A 21,290-nucleotide genomic window follows, 5' to 3' on the forward strand; every position below is an offset into this window, starting at 1 on the left:
AACTACATCCGAGATCTGTCAGTGCAATATTGATCCTACCTAAAATCGGACGAACAACCCATTGTTTCAGTAGTGCCGTGTGCTTTAAATGAAACGTGTGATAGACGTTGCCTATTAAATAATTATTCACCAAACCTTTATTATAGAAAACGCAACGCGAGCTGTCTGCTTAGAATGGGACAAAAAACACGACACTACTCCGTGTCGTTTTATTTTGATTGGTTAAGAGATAAACACGTGATCGACGAATTGGTCTTTCGAACAATCAAAAACATTAAATTTAGACATCAACCTACGAGTCGCATGTTTTTGGGACATTCTCAGCGGGCTGTTGTTACATTGCGATTTTCTGGTAGGCAGTGGCTCAACCAAGCTGATTATTGTACCTATGAAGTATGTACTATAAAGTTTTTTGAAAATTCATCCCTCAGAGTGCCTGCAAAGCCGATAATCAGAGCTAAATTGAGTTCGTATCGGGCAACATGGCTAGTAACGTAATAAAATTGTATTATTAAGATAATTGTACCAATGGTACAATGGTATAGGTATAGCTTGCATAAACAACGCAATTGACTGAACTTAGATATTTAAAAAAAAATCTATCTGATCATTAATTTCACTATCCTAGTTTTTATCGGCATTGTGCTATGCTAAAAATACTTTATAAGAAAATAAATTATCATAGAAAGTTTTGCAAACGGTAAATTTCCAACCAAATCGATTCAAGGGTTTAATCCTACATACAAAACTTGAATGTGTGCCGGACGGTTTCCACATACTCTATATTCCACAATATTTTGTTACTGAATACCGAATTATAATTGAATTTTCTTGCTCACGCCCGATCCTACGAGTAAGCTTCATTAGAATAACATTTAATTAATTAAATTACGCATGTTACACATCTCATTATTTTTTGCTTTAATAATATCTATCACTAGAGCAATTAGGACGAAAGCTGTTTTAGTTAACACAAGAACGGTCACGCGATATAGCTGGGATTGGCTTAGGTATGATTTACGTTTTAATGTACATTGTCTTATATAGGCTTTTATTAATTACATACTTTCATTTCGATTTTTTTTTTCTTAAAATTCATTGACTCCTGGTATTATCTCGGATCCTAGCTTATCTAGAATGTGATTTAAGATCGTTAATAGTGATTTACATAAGGTAATTATTTAATATACATATTAGATGCAACACATCCTTTTTCTTTCTACATAAAATATACAGCAACTTTAAAATGAATATTGCGTACTAAAATTCCCAGGACAGTCTGATTTAGGCGTGTTTAAAATAATTTTATTTGTAACTGCTGTAAATTAATACATCGTTATTAGATTTATCAATATTATTCCATTCATGAAATGCATTTCAATCAGGTTGCCTTCTATACACTTTTCATTATTGATGCGCCTAATTAAATCACGCACGGCGTATCCTATCAATTATGTGGTATTTAATTAACTCCATCAGAATGTTTTAAATAGTATTAATGAACTGAGCTTTGTTATTATAAAAGTTGTGATGGTTTGTGTCACGCACTTGACTGATTGTTAAATTACTTCGCAGGTTTTTATGGCAATATCACTTATCGTTTTATTTTGGTTTTATTTATTTACACCGTAACTTTTTTACTGTCGGCCGAATGTCGAGAGAGGTCATCCAAGGAAATCCTACGATTAGATATAAATAGTAACGATTTCCGTAAAGTTCTTTAATATCAAAAACACTGCATAGTACTGGACTACGCTCACCGTCCTGATATAATAATACCAGCCCTGTATCACTGCTGTTGGGTCTCCTCTACTACTGAGAGGCTTTAGGCTTGGCTAGCGCGGATCGACAGATTATACATGTGGGAAACGGAACGTGATTGTGGGAGTGAGAGGGATGTATGGGAAAGAAGGGGAAAGGGGTAGGAAATTAAGACGGCGTGTGCATAGTCGGGGGAGTAAGACGTGATTGTTATAAAACGTATTTTAAGTTTATTTTACATACATACATACATAACATCACGCATTTATCGCCAAAAGGGGTATGCAGAGGCGCAAGTTTATTTTCATGAAATTAAAGACTGATTTATTTGAAAACGGTGTTTTGTTGTCTAGGCATTATATCCCACATACATATCTTTGAAATTCTTATGGAGAAATTCTGGAGTATGCAGGTTTTTTCGCAATATTTCCTTTCACCGTAAAATCAAGAGATAATTTACAACTAATACATACATAGCTATAGAAAAATCAGAGCTGCGTGCCAGTGGGTTTTGAACCTGTAAACATTTGTTTTGGTAGTCCATACTGTGGTATGGACTTTTTGGGCACACCCAACTATGGTATCGCCGCTCACTTAAAGTATTTCATATCATAATCCTTATTATAATATGTTACTATCCTTAAGATAACTCGCACAATGCTGCTTGAAAGCACGAAAGACGAAACGATGGGACCTGCTTACTGACAGATAAACATAAATACCGTCTTGAACAGAAAAACACACATCTGACATATCACGTAGTAATTCTTCTTTTATTGATATTATAAACCTTAAATTACTTAAATTTGGTATTTTATAAAACATTGCACAATTTAAGATTATGTTTTAAAGAAAGCACAAAGAGTTTATATAAATAGCTCCGACTAACACCAAACGGAACCTGTTTATTAGCCTTTCGTGCTTTTAAAATCTCAAAGGCATCGTTATGTCGGCGACATTTTTCACGACTTTGAGATCCCACAAAATCCCTTTTTAAATGTACTTTGCGACCTAGAATTGGTTGCATGAAAATCGAGACGTCTTGGGCCTAAATAGCTATTCTTAAATGCTAATTTATTTGACGATTTATTTATTTTATTCGAAATAAATTGCTTTTCTATGAAAGCGTTACTTGGCATACAGATTTTATATTACAAAGTCAATGAAATTGCTGGAAACACGAAAATAGCCTATACTCTATTTTCAAATTATACTTGTAGATATACCTACAAGGGTAATGTAATAAAATTAAAGTTGTTATTAAAAATTCCCCGTGCAACTCCTATATTTCTGGCCTTTCTCCTATATTGATGGTCGTTTCTCGTGTACTAAGAAGATATGACACACGATGACGAACTAAATTGATGCCTGTTTATCGTAATTCAGTCGAAAAATATACAATTGTGAATGGTTATATACTGTTAACACTTAATTTCATTCATTCATTCATTCATTACGTCACTCCTACACATTTAAAATCGCATCAAGACCATACAATCGAAAAACAACGAGAAAATGAAATTGCCATTCAGTAGATTATTACGTTATGCTATTGTGTGAACATAGAACAAAGGTGCAGAGCAAAAATATAGTCAAGTCACGCGCTGTCGTGCCGGAGGGGAGCCAACGTTCCCAGTGGACCGCTGGCCGGTTTCGAATCTTCACGTGAGACGGATTCGAATTGAATAATCGATTCGAGATGACTGCAGATGCTATTCCCTGCGTACATCAGGCGTTTTTGCACTGTGATTACATAACTGACCTAAATCACAAAACAATATTATTCACATACTTGGTTCTGTCTGTTGATCTTCCCATATACATTTTATCTGCAGCATGAATGTCTCGTCTGAGTTCATATCAGTGGCAAAGTGAAATTTTCCAAAAGGAAACCCGACACAACATATATGAATGCGATCTGCAAATCTTTCTAATGATTATAGATTTTACATAAAGGGAAGCCGACAGGAATCGAGTTATTTGGACTCGTTGCCTCTAGTTCGTACCTCTATATTGCAAGATACAGACTCACCCTTCAATTCCTCATTAATTCTATATGTCCAGAAATCCTGAGGATGTGTTCGTGTTCACGGGTGGTGGTACACACTTTACCACCATCCTACCCATTACAAAAAATGTAACACGTTAACGTCCTATAAACTGCAGTAACCTGTAGTTTCGTTCGGCGATTATCGACTTCCTTCAGCTTTCGGACGTGAATCAGAAGCGTCGCGTGATCGAACTCGTTTTTAGGCCAACTCATTTGATGCGGCAGCCGGCTACGTATTCCTAATACAGGTGCTAAGTAATAAGCACCTTTGTGTAGCTAGGCCGATACCGCTCCATAATATCTTGGATAAATGGGATGGTGTTTGTGTAAGAAATTGAAGGATTCTTATATATTTGTTTTCTGATAGCTTCGTAATGTTTCGTGTATTTGAAATTTTCGGTATGAGTAAGCCGCACTTTAGGTAATTATATATATTGTCTACAGCGCGAATAGAATGATCTTACTTGCTATTGCTATTGGCTACATAAATTAAACATATACATATAGATAGGTGTAATAGTATGGTTAGTCGTTGATAAAATGCAGATGTTTATAGGCGTGGGTATCATTTACCATAGAGTGGAATACTATTTAATTTTTCGATTATTTGTTATAAAAGAGTTGTTAAAAAGTTACATGAATTTTAAAACGAAATTATTAATATTCTAAGCCTGAAAGACTTTAAAAACTCGACTAAATACCTGCTCAGCACGATACAAACTTCTAAGATGCCAATGAATATTTAAATTCTATCAAACTTTGAACTATGATTCTACGTATTAAAACTTGCGAACATAATGCCATATAATGCGTATAGCTTCGGGAATATATAATATCTAGTAATCAGGCCATCACAGTAGAATACATATTACAAGTTGTTTACCCACCCCCTTTGACGCCTTAGAGTTGATTTGCTTTATTAAATTGGTCCACATTTTCTGCGTGTGTTTACATGTAACTAAATTGCCAAAAGAAATTCGGCACCTAAGTTAGCAGACGCGTATAAATGTACAGAGGGAAAACACAGGGCGCCAATTAACTTGGTTGAGGATGAATGTTGTTCCCAAACAGTAGGCAGTTTAGCCAAAATACTTGCTTCATAGCAGTCATGGTTGTTTTTGGCGATCTGCGACAATGTTTAAATTGTGACCGTTTACATTTATTATTACTTTTTATCATCAATTCCGTTGGGGAAATTGTTTTCTTGCTTTTACGAAGTTTTGGTTACACCTTTTAGAATGTTTCGTATTTTCGGAATAATAACTGCATCTTTTATGATAAAAATAAATATAAATTATGTTTCCTCCAGGGGCGTTGATCTACCATTTTATAAAGATTTCGATACATATTTTTATTATTTAGGCAAGGAGTGGGAGTGTAAGCCTCTAACAATACCACTCATCACATATCAGTAAGCTGTTTCGTCATTTCACGCTTGTTTTCTTTGAAATGATAAGTACGCTTATAGTAAGCGCCCGATCACGGTGACGACAGATAAATCAGTACCACCACTAAAAATATCTTAAAATTCAAACGATTCTCCATTTTGCATAAAATGCATTAAATCACTCGGTGTATTACTCAGCATTACGTTACAACAAACGACTGTAACAGATGTAGACTATAGCTTCTCCGTAACAGCTACTCGCGGTCGCGGACCCGTATATTCTAATTTTATACAGATAAATGTCGATCGGATCCGACGGTACGCGCAATAAGATTCTCGAATAGTCCATCTGAAATTTAAGACCGGCTTACATTAAAGTGACACATTAGGCGAAACGGAAAGAAATTTCGCACGCTGTTAGCGAATCTATGAAATAGTCTTTTGCTGTTGTATCTTCTACGCGTGGTTATTAAAAAATATGATGGCGTTCGATGCGCCTTCGGTTATATAAATACACAATGGAAGCCAGGAAATGAGTTATACCCTCCTGAAGCGAAGAAATTTTAGGATGTATTAATATTTTATCTCCTCACGCATAAATGTAGGGTTGCGTCAGTATTCATCTTCTGATTGAAGAAGGGACGCTCGTATCCACAATTTGTACGTAACTATGCTCTTACTTTACAGTAATTTCATTAAAATACTTTCATAATGAATAAACGTTGGCCTTACACCAGGGATTCCTTTCATTTTTTCCTTTTCTTATGAAGCGTCGACAGCGAGTTTCTTATGCGTAAAGTTATTTTTTGTCTTGGGTGCAATAAATTTTGTTTAATGTTCATTCTGTATTAATTCTAAAATGTAAATGGCCGGCTCTGGACTGACATTCGTTTGTAAATCTTATAAGCTCACTGAAGTGACATGGAGACAATTTTATGTTAAACTTTTTTCGGAGAATCTTCTCGCGACTCCGTTTTTGTATAATACCTATTATATTGATGCTATGAAAGTATCTCTTTGAATACTGTGACAAATGAAAGAACCGAAAGAACTTCTAGATATTATAATTAGGTTCTTTCATAACTTTAACAGAGTATATTTTTGTTATTGTTAATTCAGGTATTGTTAATTCAGGTATTTTGAACGCGTTAAATTTTTTTTATTGTTGAATGACGAGACAAGCTTGCCCTTTGCCTAAGGTAAGTGATACGACCGCCCATAAATAGTAGAAACACCATCCAACACCTCGAATTACAAAATATTGTTTGGTATTCCACTGCACTCGCCATTCTGCGACATGACGTGTTAAGTCTTATTATGTCCAGTAGTTACACTGGCTACAATGACTATCAAACCGGAACATAACAGTGACTACAAATTGATGCTTGGCGTCAGAAAATTAAAAAATAAACATTAAAATATATGTCTTACCTTAATGCTATTTACTAGGCATAATTTAACTATTCGCGCTGATACTGTGTAAAGGTCTTAATATTCCTTAAAATAAGTACATTTTAAATCTGATAAATAACTCGTATTTATTTTCCAGTGTCGACGGTTGACGTGGACGCGGTGCTCGGCCGCACGGCGTCACTGCCGTGTGACGTCACGCCCGACGCTAACGAGGACCGCGTCTACATGGTGCTGTGGTTTCGGAAAAGTGGAGGAAAACCAATATACAGGTTGGTTTATAATTACTTGTCGATGTTATTATAAAATACGATTTAGGACGTTTTTAACAGCACAAAAGTTTTCATTATTTGTAGCGTTTCCATGTTTTGTTTAAATACTTTATGTGGGCGTTAAAGTAATGACTTTGGATTATGATTTACTTAAGGGTTATTTTTATATTTTTACTTTCTAAATGTTGATTGTAATCGAAGAAATACGATTTCAAACCGCAATAATGAGCCTTAATTACTTTTCCACCTGGTCCAAACTCGGCCGGTTATAAAAACTTTACCATGAATGCGTATTTAATTAACATCGTAAAGTCGGGACTAATGAACCGTCCGTCGCTACCTTAAACGGATGAACGGAAGCCGAGCACAACCAATCCAATTAGTGTTAGGAACACACCTACAACGAAACACACTTAAGACGTCACCTGCCGCTCGTTAAGGAAATCGCACTCTAGTATTCGTGGCTGGGATCTATTAATGTTCGGTATAACCGTATTATTGTCACTCAATCTTTGAAATTTTGATGACGTTGGCAGGGGGGTACCCAGGAATAGCGGGGCTGGATAGTGGGGATTGTAGCTGTCGTCTCCTGGATTTTGTATTACTACGTACTATTGTATTGTTTCGTGGTAAAATAATAGAATTACCTATAAATACCTGATAAGTCGTTCATAGACCCACAGCTGGGCTATTATGGTTTTAAAATTTCTTTATGTCATATTTTATAAACAGGATTTTTTGCCGTAGAATCTACAAATTTTCAGTATAACGGGATCTCATCAGGCTACAACTGTCCAATGCTGAACATAGGCCTCCCCTAGAGCGCGCCACGTAGCTCGGTCCTCCGCTCTCCTCGTCCAGCGTCCACCGGCGATCCTGTGAATGTCGTCGGACCAACGGGTCGGAGGTCGTCCTACGCTACGCTTACCGAGACGCGGTCTCCGCTCTAGGACTCGTCTGCTCCAGCGGCCATCGGTCCTACGTCAGATATGGCCAGCCCACTGCCACTTCAGCTTATTTATTCTCCGAGCTATGTTCGTTACTTTGGTTCTATCACGGAATAACGGGATAATATTAAAAAAAACTTTCAGTACAAGGATAAAATATAATATGTTGAAGCCATGTTAGGTCATGGGTCTCTTAAGTTTCTGTTACGTCTCGTTAAACAAATTAATAGACACATCAATAGTAAATATGTGTAAAGATTATGTCGCATTCCAGTATCCGCCTGAGCATATCCGGTTTCAAACAGGACGGCATAATTGTGTCGACCAGCGAGGGATAAATGTACTGCGTCACTTACAGTCAGGAGCAATGGAATCCCTTATTAGAGTCCGTATCAAAAAATGTAATGTCTGACGTAAATTATACCTTATTAACATTTGTAAAACAATAATTAGTTTCAATATAATAGAATATTATATTTCAGACAAGTTCATAATTTTAAAATAACATATCTATATTAATATTCATAAACGAATACATGATAAAATTGTCGCTCTGAAATCCGTATAACGTGGAAAATGATTTATCGATCATTGACTCCGTAACTCAAATGTAATGATTTGAATATTTTTATTTACAAAATTGAATAATTGTTTAGTAAAGTTTGAGTGAAAGCAAATCTCTTTGTAAGCGAAAGGAAATAGGAATCTTATTTTCTTCAAAGGAACCATTTCTGTTTGACGCGAGAAAACGTGTGGCTGTCAATACAGTGTGTGTTTGAAGCTCAGTTTGAAGGTCTTATTACGTAACATTTTTTTATATAAGTGGTAGCAAACGAGGTATCATCAAGTCATTGTGATCATCACATATACTCTCGCAATAATCAAGCTGTTATTGATGCTTAGGCATGATGATAATTACTCTATCGATTCACAGACTAAAAAAGCTCTGTTACCTTTGTTTCGTTAATTATAACTCTGCCTATCCTTTCGGGAATATACAATCGCGGTGTGTATATTTCTTCAACCCAATGATGCATTCTGTTAGAAGCCATCATGCGAATCCACACAATATTCAAATCGTATACGAAGCGCAGAGGCTGTTTACCAAGCGGCGATTACATGAAATAGCAATTATAAATATTTGAAAGGCAATAACCGCGCGGCGCCGCCGTTTTGTGGAGATAATACTGTCGTAAAAAGCGTGCTTAAATTGTTAAAGGACATTGTCGAAAACGGCCCCAGAACCAACAAAGGTGTGACTAGCACCATAATTATTTATGTATTTTTTTATATTATTTGCAAATATGTGTATAAAACGGACAAGCTGCTACATCCAAAATGAATATATAAAAGTATTGTAACGACTTAAAGTCAAAGTCGCCGACATGTTTACAACTAATTGAGTATAGAGATGTACCGGTTCGACAAAACGATAAATCTAATTACCGATAATTAATTATTGAAACATTTTAAAATATTCGATTTGTGAGGCGATATGTTCCTTAATTATTATAATAATATTTAATCGAGCAGTGGATGCGTCTTAAATAAATAAGTAGTTAGTTTTAGAACTAAATTGATTATAGATCAAGTCGTCTACGAAAAAAGTTCTTGTTTTAGTTTTTAATTCATATTGATTTACTTTTTTTATTTAGATTCTATATTAGCGACCCGCCCTGTCTTCGTACAGATAGCAGAGCATAATATATTATGCGAACATTTATTTTTCTGTCGTACAAAATATTTATGAATCATACATATAAAAAGTAGCGTTCTTCTCTCTTTATCCATCCGGGAGCCTCAAACTCTCTCCATATTAAACTACTATCGGATCCGCCCGTGTGAAAGATTTTCCGGAATAAGGGTCCTCTAAATATTTTTCCGAATAAAAATAACCCTATGTTGAATAAAAATCGATTTTTTGTATAAATGATCGATATAATCGATCCAGAATCTAGTCGAGTAGTATCCCTAATTCTTACTTCATTGTTCAATTCAATTTAATGTCACTCAAACTTCACTCATCAAAGACAAATAAACTAGACTCTCACTTTCCATATAATATATTATAATTCTCTGACTCTCACTATATCATTGACGATTCGGATATTATAAAGACTCTGTGCGATTGATTACGATATCGACATACACTGGCTGTGATTTCTGGACTTTGTGAACTGATGTAACAATTTACCTGGCATTGATAACGGATACGAAATGGAAATTGCTTTTTGCATTAATTGTGGCTCTGCTGGCGGGTCCATAGTGTTGGAGAACGAGCAGATTCGCCATTGTATACAACAATGGACAGCGCCTCGTTTGGTAAGCACTTTTTTCTGTAATCGTACAAGTTTAACTGCCGCCAAACTTCTAGTTCGCTCCTCAGTTCCTGTTCTTGGTAACTGCGTGGAGACAGCGAACAGTCTGTATACTACCTACTACACACTTTAGCATGTGGCTGTGGCAACTTAAGAGCAAACTAGCAAGTATATTGTTGATTAAAAAACGTGTGTCATATGCTTGAAGGTTTTTTACATTTAATTCAGCTGGAAGATTTGAATACATAAATCTGCTTTCCGTGTGACACAATATTAATATATTGCCATTCTATTTTGAGCATAATGTTTGTTTGTTTTTTTTTCAGGTTGTAGCCCTTGATCTTATATGTACAGCATGTCGGACCACGGCCCAAGAGCCTATACATACTTCAGCTGTAACTATGTTAGTAGAAGCTGCGTGCTCTGTAATAGAATGTTGGAACTCCAGACTCGCTCACATCAAATAATTCCATTAAGGACAAATACTCCACATCATGTTTATAGCAGAAATGTCATTTTAGAAAGACTTGCACCATTGGAGGTACATATAATGAAAGATTATATTCATTTAACTAATATGGTGATTGGCAAAACTGAATTGATAAATATTACCATAACAACAACCCTCCTGCACAATACTCAGATAATATTTTATAAAACAATGTAGGTGATGAGGAAATAAATAATATGAACTGAAAATATTTTTTTATTTGTTTAATTTAATCCTACATGCCCTAAGAGTCTACCAAAACTTTGTTAAATATGCCATGCCTCTGATGAAGCGTGAATGCTCAACAGTGCGCCTCTGTCTGTCTCTTCGAGGAATACGTACGTATACATAGAAAATACATAAAATCTGAAGGGTACTCTTAGAGGATGTAAATACTATAACTACATATTAGGTACCTTTTTACTTATAAAAATTATATGAATCAAGTCTTAAAATAGCCTGATTTAAGTAAAAAATAATCAGATACCTACATAGTGATGAATCTTTAGGGCTTATATATATTAGATAGGTACTTATATCGATAAAAATCATATTTAAAGCGTAAATGATAGGACTATAAATCTACCTTGAACATTGAAAAGCTTTCAATGTTTACTATCAATTATAACCTCAAAATCTCATCATTTTTTTGGATTAATGCGATATCCCAGCTTGTCCGTTTTATAAATAATATGTCATGAGAATTTATTAATGATTCTAAATATTACAAATATTTTTCCATTGCTGTTGGTTCCAGGGCGAATTATGTATGGGCACAGAACAATGTCCTTTACCTGGTAACAGCAGGGTGTACAATCAAATCATCTCAAAGCTTCTTGCTGTATAAATTAGGACGGAGGTTGAGATTGAGAAAATGTAGCCTGCCCGGAAATTGAAAAACTTCACCGGCGCGACCCGTTCCTTTATTCTACAATTTGACAGTTTTTTTACGGAGAAAATAAAATTTTTGACGCGTACCACGTGGTACGTCGCACTTTCATTAAAGTTGTTTGAAAAAAAAAACAGGGTTGTTTATTTTTATACGTTCAATGGCGTGGCATATTTATTTCATGAATTACTATTGAGATGAGTTGAAATCTATTAGCACGGCAATGATTTTATTGACATTTTAAGAGATTTTGAAATGTTTGTAAGAAGAGAGTTAGTTTTTAACCCCCGACGAAAAACGAGGGTTGTTATTAGTTAAAGGTGTGTAGATACACACCTTTAATTACAATATACAGATGTATGTCTGTCTGTGGCATCATAGCTATGAAACGAATGGACCAATTTTGATGATTTTTTTTCGTTAGAAACTAAATTTAGAAAGATCTGTTCAAACGTTACAAAATCATTAACTGTTTTCTTTCTTTTACAAGTTCATATGATTTGAAATTTGATATACTATTACTTCGGTATTACAACTATACCACCGCGCCGAAGCACATTGATACTTAAGGGGGTACTATCTATATTTAAAAGAACTTATAGAAAATGGCAGTACCTTTTGCATTACAACACAAAAAAAAACACGACTGGCGGACCAAACTACAGACGGAATACATTTTCTTCTTTTCATTGCAATTAAAATTAATTTTAAATAGCATAAACATCCACCAGTAGAAACGAATCAATAAATACCCTAACAAAATCAGTTCAGTACGAGCGTAACATTCACACACACATACAAAAGCATTACCCTCGCTTCGTAGTGAGGTAAAAATGTTATTTGTTCCAGTTTCGACGTCCGCGGCCGTTCGTTCAACAAAGCCCTGCAGTGGTCCGACCCGGGAGCCTTTGGTCCAAGGGCTTACTTCGCGACCGTGGCGCAACCGGCAGCGCTAACACTTAGCTCAGTGCAATTGGACGACGAAGGCGTGTACAGGTGTCGAGTAGACTTCAAGAACTCACCGACGAGGAACTTTCAAATACGTTTGACTGTTATTGGTAAGAAATATTGCAATAGATTTATTATAAGTTTGTGGATAACTAGTAGCTATAGAAACGCTGACATGATTGAAAAAATATAATATGCCAATGGTCACAATAGTAAAACTTACTTTGGTACAAGTTTAAATGCAGCGACTTTAGTCGGCATTGTGTGTAAAATAATGAATACTACTACATTTCCCCCATAGAAACTATCGAACGATATAATAAACTAGAAATAAAACAAGTTAACAAAGTATCATGGGCATGTAAATGACGTCGCAAAACGTCAAGCTATTTATTAATACGAAATCTAATAAAGTGAAAATGATTCAGGACTTTTAAATGTAAATTTTACGAGGCGTCGGCGGGGAATCAATTTAGTCATTACGGATGAATCGCAGGGGCATCGCGACCGAGTGATGACATCGCGTAGACGTTTTAATTATGAAATGTCGACTGGGGATCGGCTTGCTCAACCGTTCTGATAAAAACGTTGGCCGCGCCGACCGACGATGACACAGATAAAATCTGCAGGAGACAGGTTAAATTTAAAAGGAAATTAGATTTAAATAGATCAAATTGTCTGGGCTTTATCAGTGCTCGGGAATGATACCTTTATTTTGCTGGTTAATAAACCTGATCAATTTGATGTTCGTTTTCATGACGTTAATGGAAATTGTTTTTTTATCGAATGCAATAAATATATTTTAAAGATATTCAATTTTTTATGAGGGTTAAGTTAAAATATAGACAAGCCTAATAACTTACGCTTCTTTTGAAAAATATATAATATTGTTCAACTCCATTAATACGACTTGCAATATTATTTGTTTGTTCTTACAATATCGTATTGAAATAAAGTGGCATTGTGCTGAATTTTCTTCAATGTAATAGAATAATGAGCTCGTGTCTTGGATTTATCCATTTATATACATGCAACTATATTCTCGTATAATTAATCTAATAAGATTATACCTCAAAAGAACTACGACATTGTTAAATAAGATTTCAGACAATGAGCAAAAAATATCATAATAAATAGTATGCCTATAAAAAACAGAGCAAACTACCACTGAGGTATTCAAAGAAATTACCCTATTCAAGGCGACGAAAGACGCGGGCAAAGGAGATGAGGGAGGTAAATTTCTTTTGCACAGAACAAAGCATTTAAAAGTGAGCCTACATCGCATATATGCAACTCCATTGAAATCCATTAGTCTGCTCGTGCTGAGAGGTAATTTGCAAAAGCTTTTGTTATACTAAAGGGACTGTTCACACAAAGAATTCTTACTTACATAATCAGCGGTATTCATATCATGAAATATCCAATTACCATTGAGAACGGGGGGTGCGTAATAATGATGTCTAATAATATTGTACGCGCTGCCGATATCTATGATTACAAATGTTGTATTTAATACGGCAAAGGGAGTTTTAATTTATATAATGCGTATATTATGGATCGATATTTAGCTCATATTTAAGAATATGTAGAACTTATCACATGATGTAAATAATATAATTATTAACGAATTATTAATGTAATAAAAAAAAGTAATGTAAAAGTCATCTATTGCATGAAGGAGCTTAAAAATATTTTATATTTTACCATACTCTATCTCTAAGAATCTATCTAAAGACCACTTAACTTTTTGAATTCCAACTGTAGTTTTTTGACAAAACCAGTAGCCTATAGACATTTCCCCACTCGTCTACTAATCCGTGACTGATCTGCAGTACAAATACGGTTTCAATATGTACGAGTATAAGTATGTCTCGCAATAGACTGCGGTCGGGCGAAAAATCAGTAACTAGACGATCCGTGAATATTGTCTGCGGCATATATTCAATATTATATTTACTAAAGAAAAAATTGAGATATCAAGTCTACGGGCATCGTAAAACGTTGTCATTTTTTGTAATAAAAACGGCCGCTTGTAGTGGTTTTAGATTTAAGTCTTAAGTGGCGATAGATTCGCCCCTATCATAACACGGGAAAGTCTGGTCTCACGCCTTTGCTACTTCTTAGGGGACGAAATGTGTGAATGTGTGATAGAATATACTTTATATCAGCCCAGATAGCGACCATCGCACACAGGGTGTTAAAAACCACCACAGTAGCCCACGTAAGTGTTTCGCGTTCCGGGATCAGCCTGTGTATATCCGGTTCTAATAGGTCGATGTAATTGTATCGACTGCCGAGGAGTAATCATCTCTCGTCAGTCAACATTCTATTGGATCCTACTTCACTTACCATTAGGTGCAGTGGGGCCACCAATGTGGCACGTATAAAAATAAGAAAAAAAGTGTGTAGTGGTCTGACCAAGTGAAAAATGTATTTAATTACACTCGACGTTCCCAATACAATACCTACCTACATTTTTATTTTATTGCATCATATTAGTAAGGTGGCGGTAATACATATCGGCTGTGTTGTGCATCAACGATTTTCATGTATGTCCTCCTTGGAAACTAACTCTCGAAGAGTAGAACAGCCGCATCACCCTGACAAAGCAACCGCAACACCGAAATTGAATTCAGAATTTCATCTGACAATGGCCACCGCACTGTGACTTCGAAAATTCTTATCCCAAACAAACAAACAAAATAGTAAATGTGTTTATTTGTATTGTATCAAAAAATTAAGAAATAATATTAATAATAAGTAAATGGAGATTTGGTTCGGTTAAAAAAAAAGAAATTTGCTAGCCTACATGGCGCTCCCGGCAAATAATTAATTATAAAATGACAAATCGCAGGCTCGAAACCTACGTTGATACAAATGATTGTGTGAACGATGAATCACAAGAATATTTTTTGCTAACATACTTTTGCTCTTGTGCCCTCCGGCTGGTAACATAGTTGTAGTCTTGTACGTCTTTTTAGACGATTCAATCATTGTCTGGTAGACCTACACTTTATTTCGTATATAAGGCAATTCTAGAGCGACAAACTCTGCCGCATAAATTACAAAAGGCGCCTTCGACGGGTGTAACATTTCTGTCTTCTGTCTGCCAATGCTCTGAACCAGTTGTTATCGTGTGTCTGACGTCCAACCAGCACATGCTTGTTCCACGCATTGCGATTCTGGGTACTTTAAGTCTGTACATATGGGTTACCCAGTAACGACTCCTTTACGGTTAGCCGATGGGGAGAAGCCACATACATGCCTGACTATTTTATAACTAAATAGGTGTATTCTGTTTCAGTACCACCACATCAAATGCTTCTTTATGATAAGTCAGGGGCTGATGTCTCTGGTGTAGTGGGCCCTTTAGAAGAGGGTGCAGCGTTGGTACTCATTTGCGAAGTACGGGGAGGTAAGTTAAATACATATTTAATAGAAATTGTCACAATATGCTACCAACGAGTCTTAAGTTATTTTAACCACATCGCCCGAAGACATCCAGATAGCTTCGACAAACTACTGGTTGTAGGGAAAGTGGAAGATAAAAGACCACGTAGGCGACCACCTGCCTGTTAGTTTGACTAAATAAGAACTATAATGGGATTTCCACCACTGGACTGAGAAAGTAGTAGCCAAAGCAGGGGGTATGGAAAAAAGCTCGTTATTGACTCCATCAAAGCATTTCAAGACGGACCTTTTAGTGGCGAAGCGTCCACACTACCCCATTCCTACCGGCTTCCCTTTTAGGTTTATTTACGTTTGTCTTAGTTTTTTATTTTTTTGTCAAATTGGCCGCGATATGTTAACTACGCCAATTTTTATTGCCTCGGGTTACTTTTTGAGAAATTCCACTCGTCGCCACTAGGACCTTTAGTGATAAAGTATAGTATTAAGAAGATGTTAATACTTTGATGTTCAGAGTAGTAGACTCTATCGGTATTTAATATTTATTCAAAATCCATGTAACATTAAAAATGAATGTGGTGTCAAAAGAACTCCGGTTGAAAGGTATTTAATTAAATACCGGATTCCACGTTGAAATAGACGAGTGAAAGAAGAAAAAAATCAAAACGATATTGAAAAACAGGGCAGACCAAAATAGAACAGATGAATTGTTTCCAATACGTATTGTATACAGCCCAGGTCATCGATCAAAAGTTAAATTTCACGATATGACTTCGTTGCAACTCGCAACACGTACTCACACATCTGCCTACTCCACTTCAAACAATAAGCCGCAAGTAAAAAGTTCCATCTATAGTAAATGAAATATTCATTTAACACAATATCTTATTTGTTGCTTTATAGGATTTGGATAAAGAAAGAACTAAAGCAATCTCGTTGCCAAAACTAAAGTGGCAACTTCAATATTTTAGTGTGTAGTCATATTTTATTTCACCATTGCACAAAGGTAACAAACAAACGTCTGAAATAAATTCCATTCGCTAAAATACACCAGACAAAGGAAATTTCATATATCAAACCGCAAAGTAACATGTTTTTACATCCAAATAAAACACAAAGGAGACATTAATAGTACCAGCCGCGCACACATTACTATCGTTTTATCGTTTGGACAAAATATCGCGAGCTTATCCCCGCTACGAAGGCCATCCAGGAGGCTACAAATACCACGCGAGTAAGCTGTGGAGCCATAACAAAACCAAAAAAGAACATTAATGTCAGGAGTAGAAACTGTGAGGTACGGTTGGTCATTTGCAGGAAACTTAGATACGAAATGGAACAGGTATGCCTGCGCGCTTCTGATATGTGGCCACTGGAAGACTTAAGCCAATGTGATTCACGCAATTATTAACTGAATTGCTAGTTATTATATCTGTCTAGAATATAAAGTAATAAGTTTATATTCCATTTTGAAAAGTGACAGATTCTTAATGAATTAACAATACATTTTGTATACGATATAGTTGCGTGCGTATCCCAACTAGATCATGTAAAGCATTTTGCTTTGAGTAATCATTTCTGTTTTCAAAATGTATTCTCAACAAAACGTAACAGTAACATTCTATGGATAGTTCGCGGCTATCGCTCTAGACATCCTAGACCACATAATTAAGCATGAGCCTGATAACAGGTTCAAAGCCTAAATTCCTCGCTGTCCGCTCCGCTGCATCATCACAATTGGTGGGCACACAGCCGAAGATAATCCGCGCCGCGTACTGGCTCGTCGCCAACCGGCCATACTGCGGACTTTTCAATGAACCCATTCAGATGGAATATCTCCTCCAATGTTTCCATAAAAGAAATCAAGCAATAGAAAAATTGAACTGTTCGACATTTTCATTTTTTGAGGAGGTATCCAACGTGACTATGAACCTAGGATTAACTACAGTGAGCTTTGAAAGCCTGTGAGAGTTATTAACTTTTGATTCCAACCATTAAGTAAGCTGCTAGCATTTTTTAATTTAGGATTGAAGTGTTGTATAAAAGGGTGTAAGAGTTTAAGTTACGTCTAAGTTTTTGGGTCAATTCCAAAAGCATTTCGCATAGTACTCTATTGAATGAGGGACGAGAACCGGTAAAAGAATCTTTAAACAAATGGAAACCACAAACCGGAATTTTCACATTTCACCATAATACATCATAATTCTTGTCGTTTAACTATACAAGCAATTATCGTACACATTTAAATTTGTTTTTCGTTATTGTCCAAGGTCGCCCAGAACCGCTGGTTTCCTGGTGGATTGACGGGACTCCAGCTCCTCAATATATCGGAATGAAAACAGACACACATGTGATGGTGAATCGATTGGAACTACAGCATTTGAAGCGAGAAGACCTGAATACTACATACAAGTGTAGGGCCTCGAACACGAACTTGGTGCCGCCTCAAGAGAAAGTCATCAGGCTTGAAATGAACCGTAAGTAAGGGTACATCTGTTATACAAACATACATTCACTCTTTTATTGACGTACATTTTATAATACGCACGATGAATTTTAAAAATTTATTTATTAACGTTATAACTATTAATATAAATAAAGACAATCACATTCAACATATCACATATAACACTGAAAAAGCACAAAGAGAAAAAGAAATTATTTCGATACAAAAAGTAATATAATCTTTGGCATCCTATAACACAATGTTTTTTAATTTTTTGCTATACTAACAAGTGTTGAAATTTTGTTATACACCCAATGTTATCATTTCATTTAATGTTTTTACGTTTCGCCAGGTAACAAAAATAGTATTGTAAAATGGAATATAACGGTTTAGGTAAATGGAACTCAGTTCCCACTTCAAGTGATTTTATTTATCCTTTTACGCTACAGTGTTTATTTTAATTAACTTATTGGAATAAAAAATAACAATGCCTCTGTTGGAACATCGCATGTACTATACCGAGTTTATACTTGATTAATGGTATTGCTTTCGATCTTTCTTTCTGTAAACGATGTCGCACATTTTTTTGCTTATAGCAGCAATTTGTTTTACTAAATGATTATAGATTTTCGCATGCGGGCCCATGGCATGATTGAACAGAAATCCCTTGTACCTCGCATTTGGGTCCCATCGACTAATGAAAATGGTTTCCTCATGTGGTCCTCTCGGCATGCGTAAACAGAAAGTTCCCCAAACCCCAAATGCGAAATCTAACGACCAATGAAAATGAGCCTATTGCATTTTGATCTTGTCTTACTTCTTACTAATATTAAAATGCGAAAGTTTGTGAAAATATTTGGATGTTTAGATGTTCGTTAGAAGTAATTGCAGAAACAGGTAAACGGATTTGGATGAAATGTGGTACAAGGGTAGACCATGTCGTGGATTAACTAAAAGGCTTCTTTTTATCCTGGTAATGTTCTTTCATGAAAAAAAATAGAATTTTAATCAGGTTTTTTAAACAGAGTGCGTCAGCGTCTTTCCTTGTAGCATCAATAATTTCTGTTTTATTTCAGAAAATGACAAAAAGATTTGATTATAATATTTTCATAATTAGCTGAATCTATCTAAATCGTCCACATATTATGTCAATCAGTACATTATTTTGATTTTAAATCTATTTATATTCTACCATCGTTTAAATTCTAAATTCTTTACTTTTACTGAATGTATAATATCTACCTATAAAGTAAACAAGACATCAAATGCATCGTACTTTGTGTTGTCTTTAGTTGCTCCACTCTCTGTCTCGCTGTTGAATCGGCCGCAGCAGCTAATAGCTGGTGCTGCTGCGACACTTCGCTGCGTGGCTGAAGGCAGTAGACCTCCTGCGCAGATCACTTGGTATAAGGACAACAGGATTTTTGAAAAGGAAAAGGTAAACATATTTCATTTCTCAGTCCTAAATTTACTGTTAGGCCATTTTTTTAACCTACTACGGTGAATCAAAGGTTATGATTTTAGGATTGTGTGTATGTATTTCGTATGATTTTTTAGATACCAAACCATTTAAGATATGGTACTATAAGTGGTAATATTATGACATCTTAACAAAAAATAATGTTATTATGTTTATGGGGGTTGCTTTTTCTCCTCCTTCTATTTAATGCGGTGAATAAATAGGTGAAATAGTTGAGTACATCACAAGAAGTACTTACGAGCTGGAAGGGTGGTGGCACTAAGATCTCTAATCTTTGCTATGCAGACGTCACCGACGAGGACGGACTTAGCCTCGAACTGATGGATATTGGGAAAGTCAAAGGCAAACGTCCGAGAAGTCGTATTTCCACCAGAAAGTCCGACCAAATCTATTCTACGCTAAGTACCAAACTTCATAATCCGCTCCACGATTCCAAAGATAGGAACAGGTGACGCAACTTAGTCAAGACAAATATTACTCCATATTCAGGGTTTCACGACCCTCAGCAATAAAGAAAACGATGCGATGAGGATGTTTATGGGGAAAATATTTACAAAGCGTTGTTATTTGTTACATAACATTTATATTTATTTACTTTCTGTATACCGTCATAATGTGTTTCAAATTACAACTTATCTAACATCTTCAGGTCCGTGACATTGACCATATAACCTCACAATGTGTAAATAAAGCTATACCTCGAAGCACTAATTGCCGTGGCTTGATGCCGAAGGTAACCGTCAATTAACTTCCATTCTGGAGCTAAGCACTGTGTGGCTTTTAAATCGATTGTACCATTCGATTGTATCCGACCATTGATGGACCGCGATTCACAGACTAATTGATGTTTTAGAATGTCCATATAAAATACAATAGCTAGGAAATGGTACGGCACGCTTTTTAGAAATACGTTCCAGAAACGCTGAAAGCTTTTATGCACTTGTTTAAGATAAAGTATTAACCTAAAATTCGAGATATTAAAGGCTGTACATAAAAATATGAGTGCTGAGTTATAAACGAAATATGATTATGGATGAGTAAATCAACTTGTCTTACTTTTTCCAAAGTACTTATATTTTTTGCTACTTGACGTCTTTTTTTGTAGTTTTTCATCTTTTATCGAGCAAAAGCTTTGTATTAAAAAGGTTTGGGTCATAATTTAACATTCACGTTCGATAATTGATGGATTGACGGATCTAGGTTTATGGTCGTTGTAAACCCAATATTTCAAAATATAATATTTCAATGTCTCAGTTTTAACAGCAAAAATAGTATGAGTATAAAAACTAAAGTATTTTATGTGATTACGCCAAAGTATTCAAACTCTACACAAGCTGATTCACTAACACAACACTATAGAAACTTCTACATAGTGTTGTCTTTCAGACGAATACAAGTATCCTACCAGTAATTATTTACATCAACTTATTGTTTCTTCGAAACTATTTTTAACCGACTTCAAAAAAGAAGGAGGTTCTCAATTC

At 35.6% G+C, this 21,290-nt stretch overlaps 1 protein-coding gene across 1 annotated transcript in view; it reads left to right on the forward strand.

Annotated features, from left to right (window-relative positions):
* LOC115445015 (hemicentin-2) overlaps positions 1-21,290 on the forward strand; it is a 142,205-nt gene that overhangs the window by 103,702 nt on the left and 17,213 nt on the right. Inside the window, exons 3-7 of the mRNA XM_030171052.2 lie at positions 6,748-6,880; positions 12,374-12,582; positions 15,777-15,887; positions 18,151-18,357; positions 19,619-19,764. Coding sequence (XP_030026912.2) covers positions 6,748-6,880; positions 12,374-12,582; positions 15,777-15,887; positions 18,151-18,357; positions 19,619-19,764 — 806 coding nt within the window. The remainder of the gene's footprint in view (positions 1-6,747; positions 6,881-12,373; positions 12,583-15,776; positions 15,888-18,150; positions 18,358-19,618; positions 19,765-21,290) is intronic.

The sequence above is a fragment of the Manduca sexta genome, chromosome 13 (assembly GCF_014839805.1).
Source record: "Manduca sexta isolate Smith_Timp_Sample1 chromosome 13, JHU_Msex_v1.0, whole genome shotgun sequence".
In the NCBI taxonomy this organism is placed as follows: Eukaryota; Metazoa; Arthropoda; class Insecta; order Lepidoptera; family Sphingidae; genus Manduca; species Manduca sexta.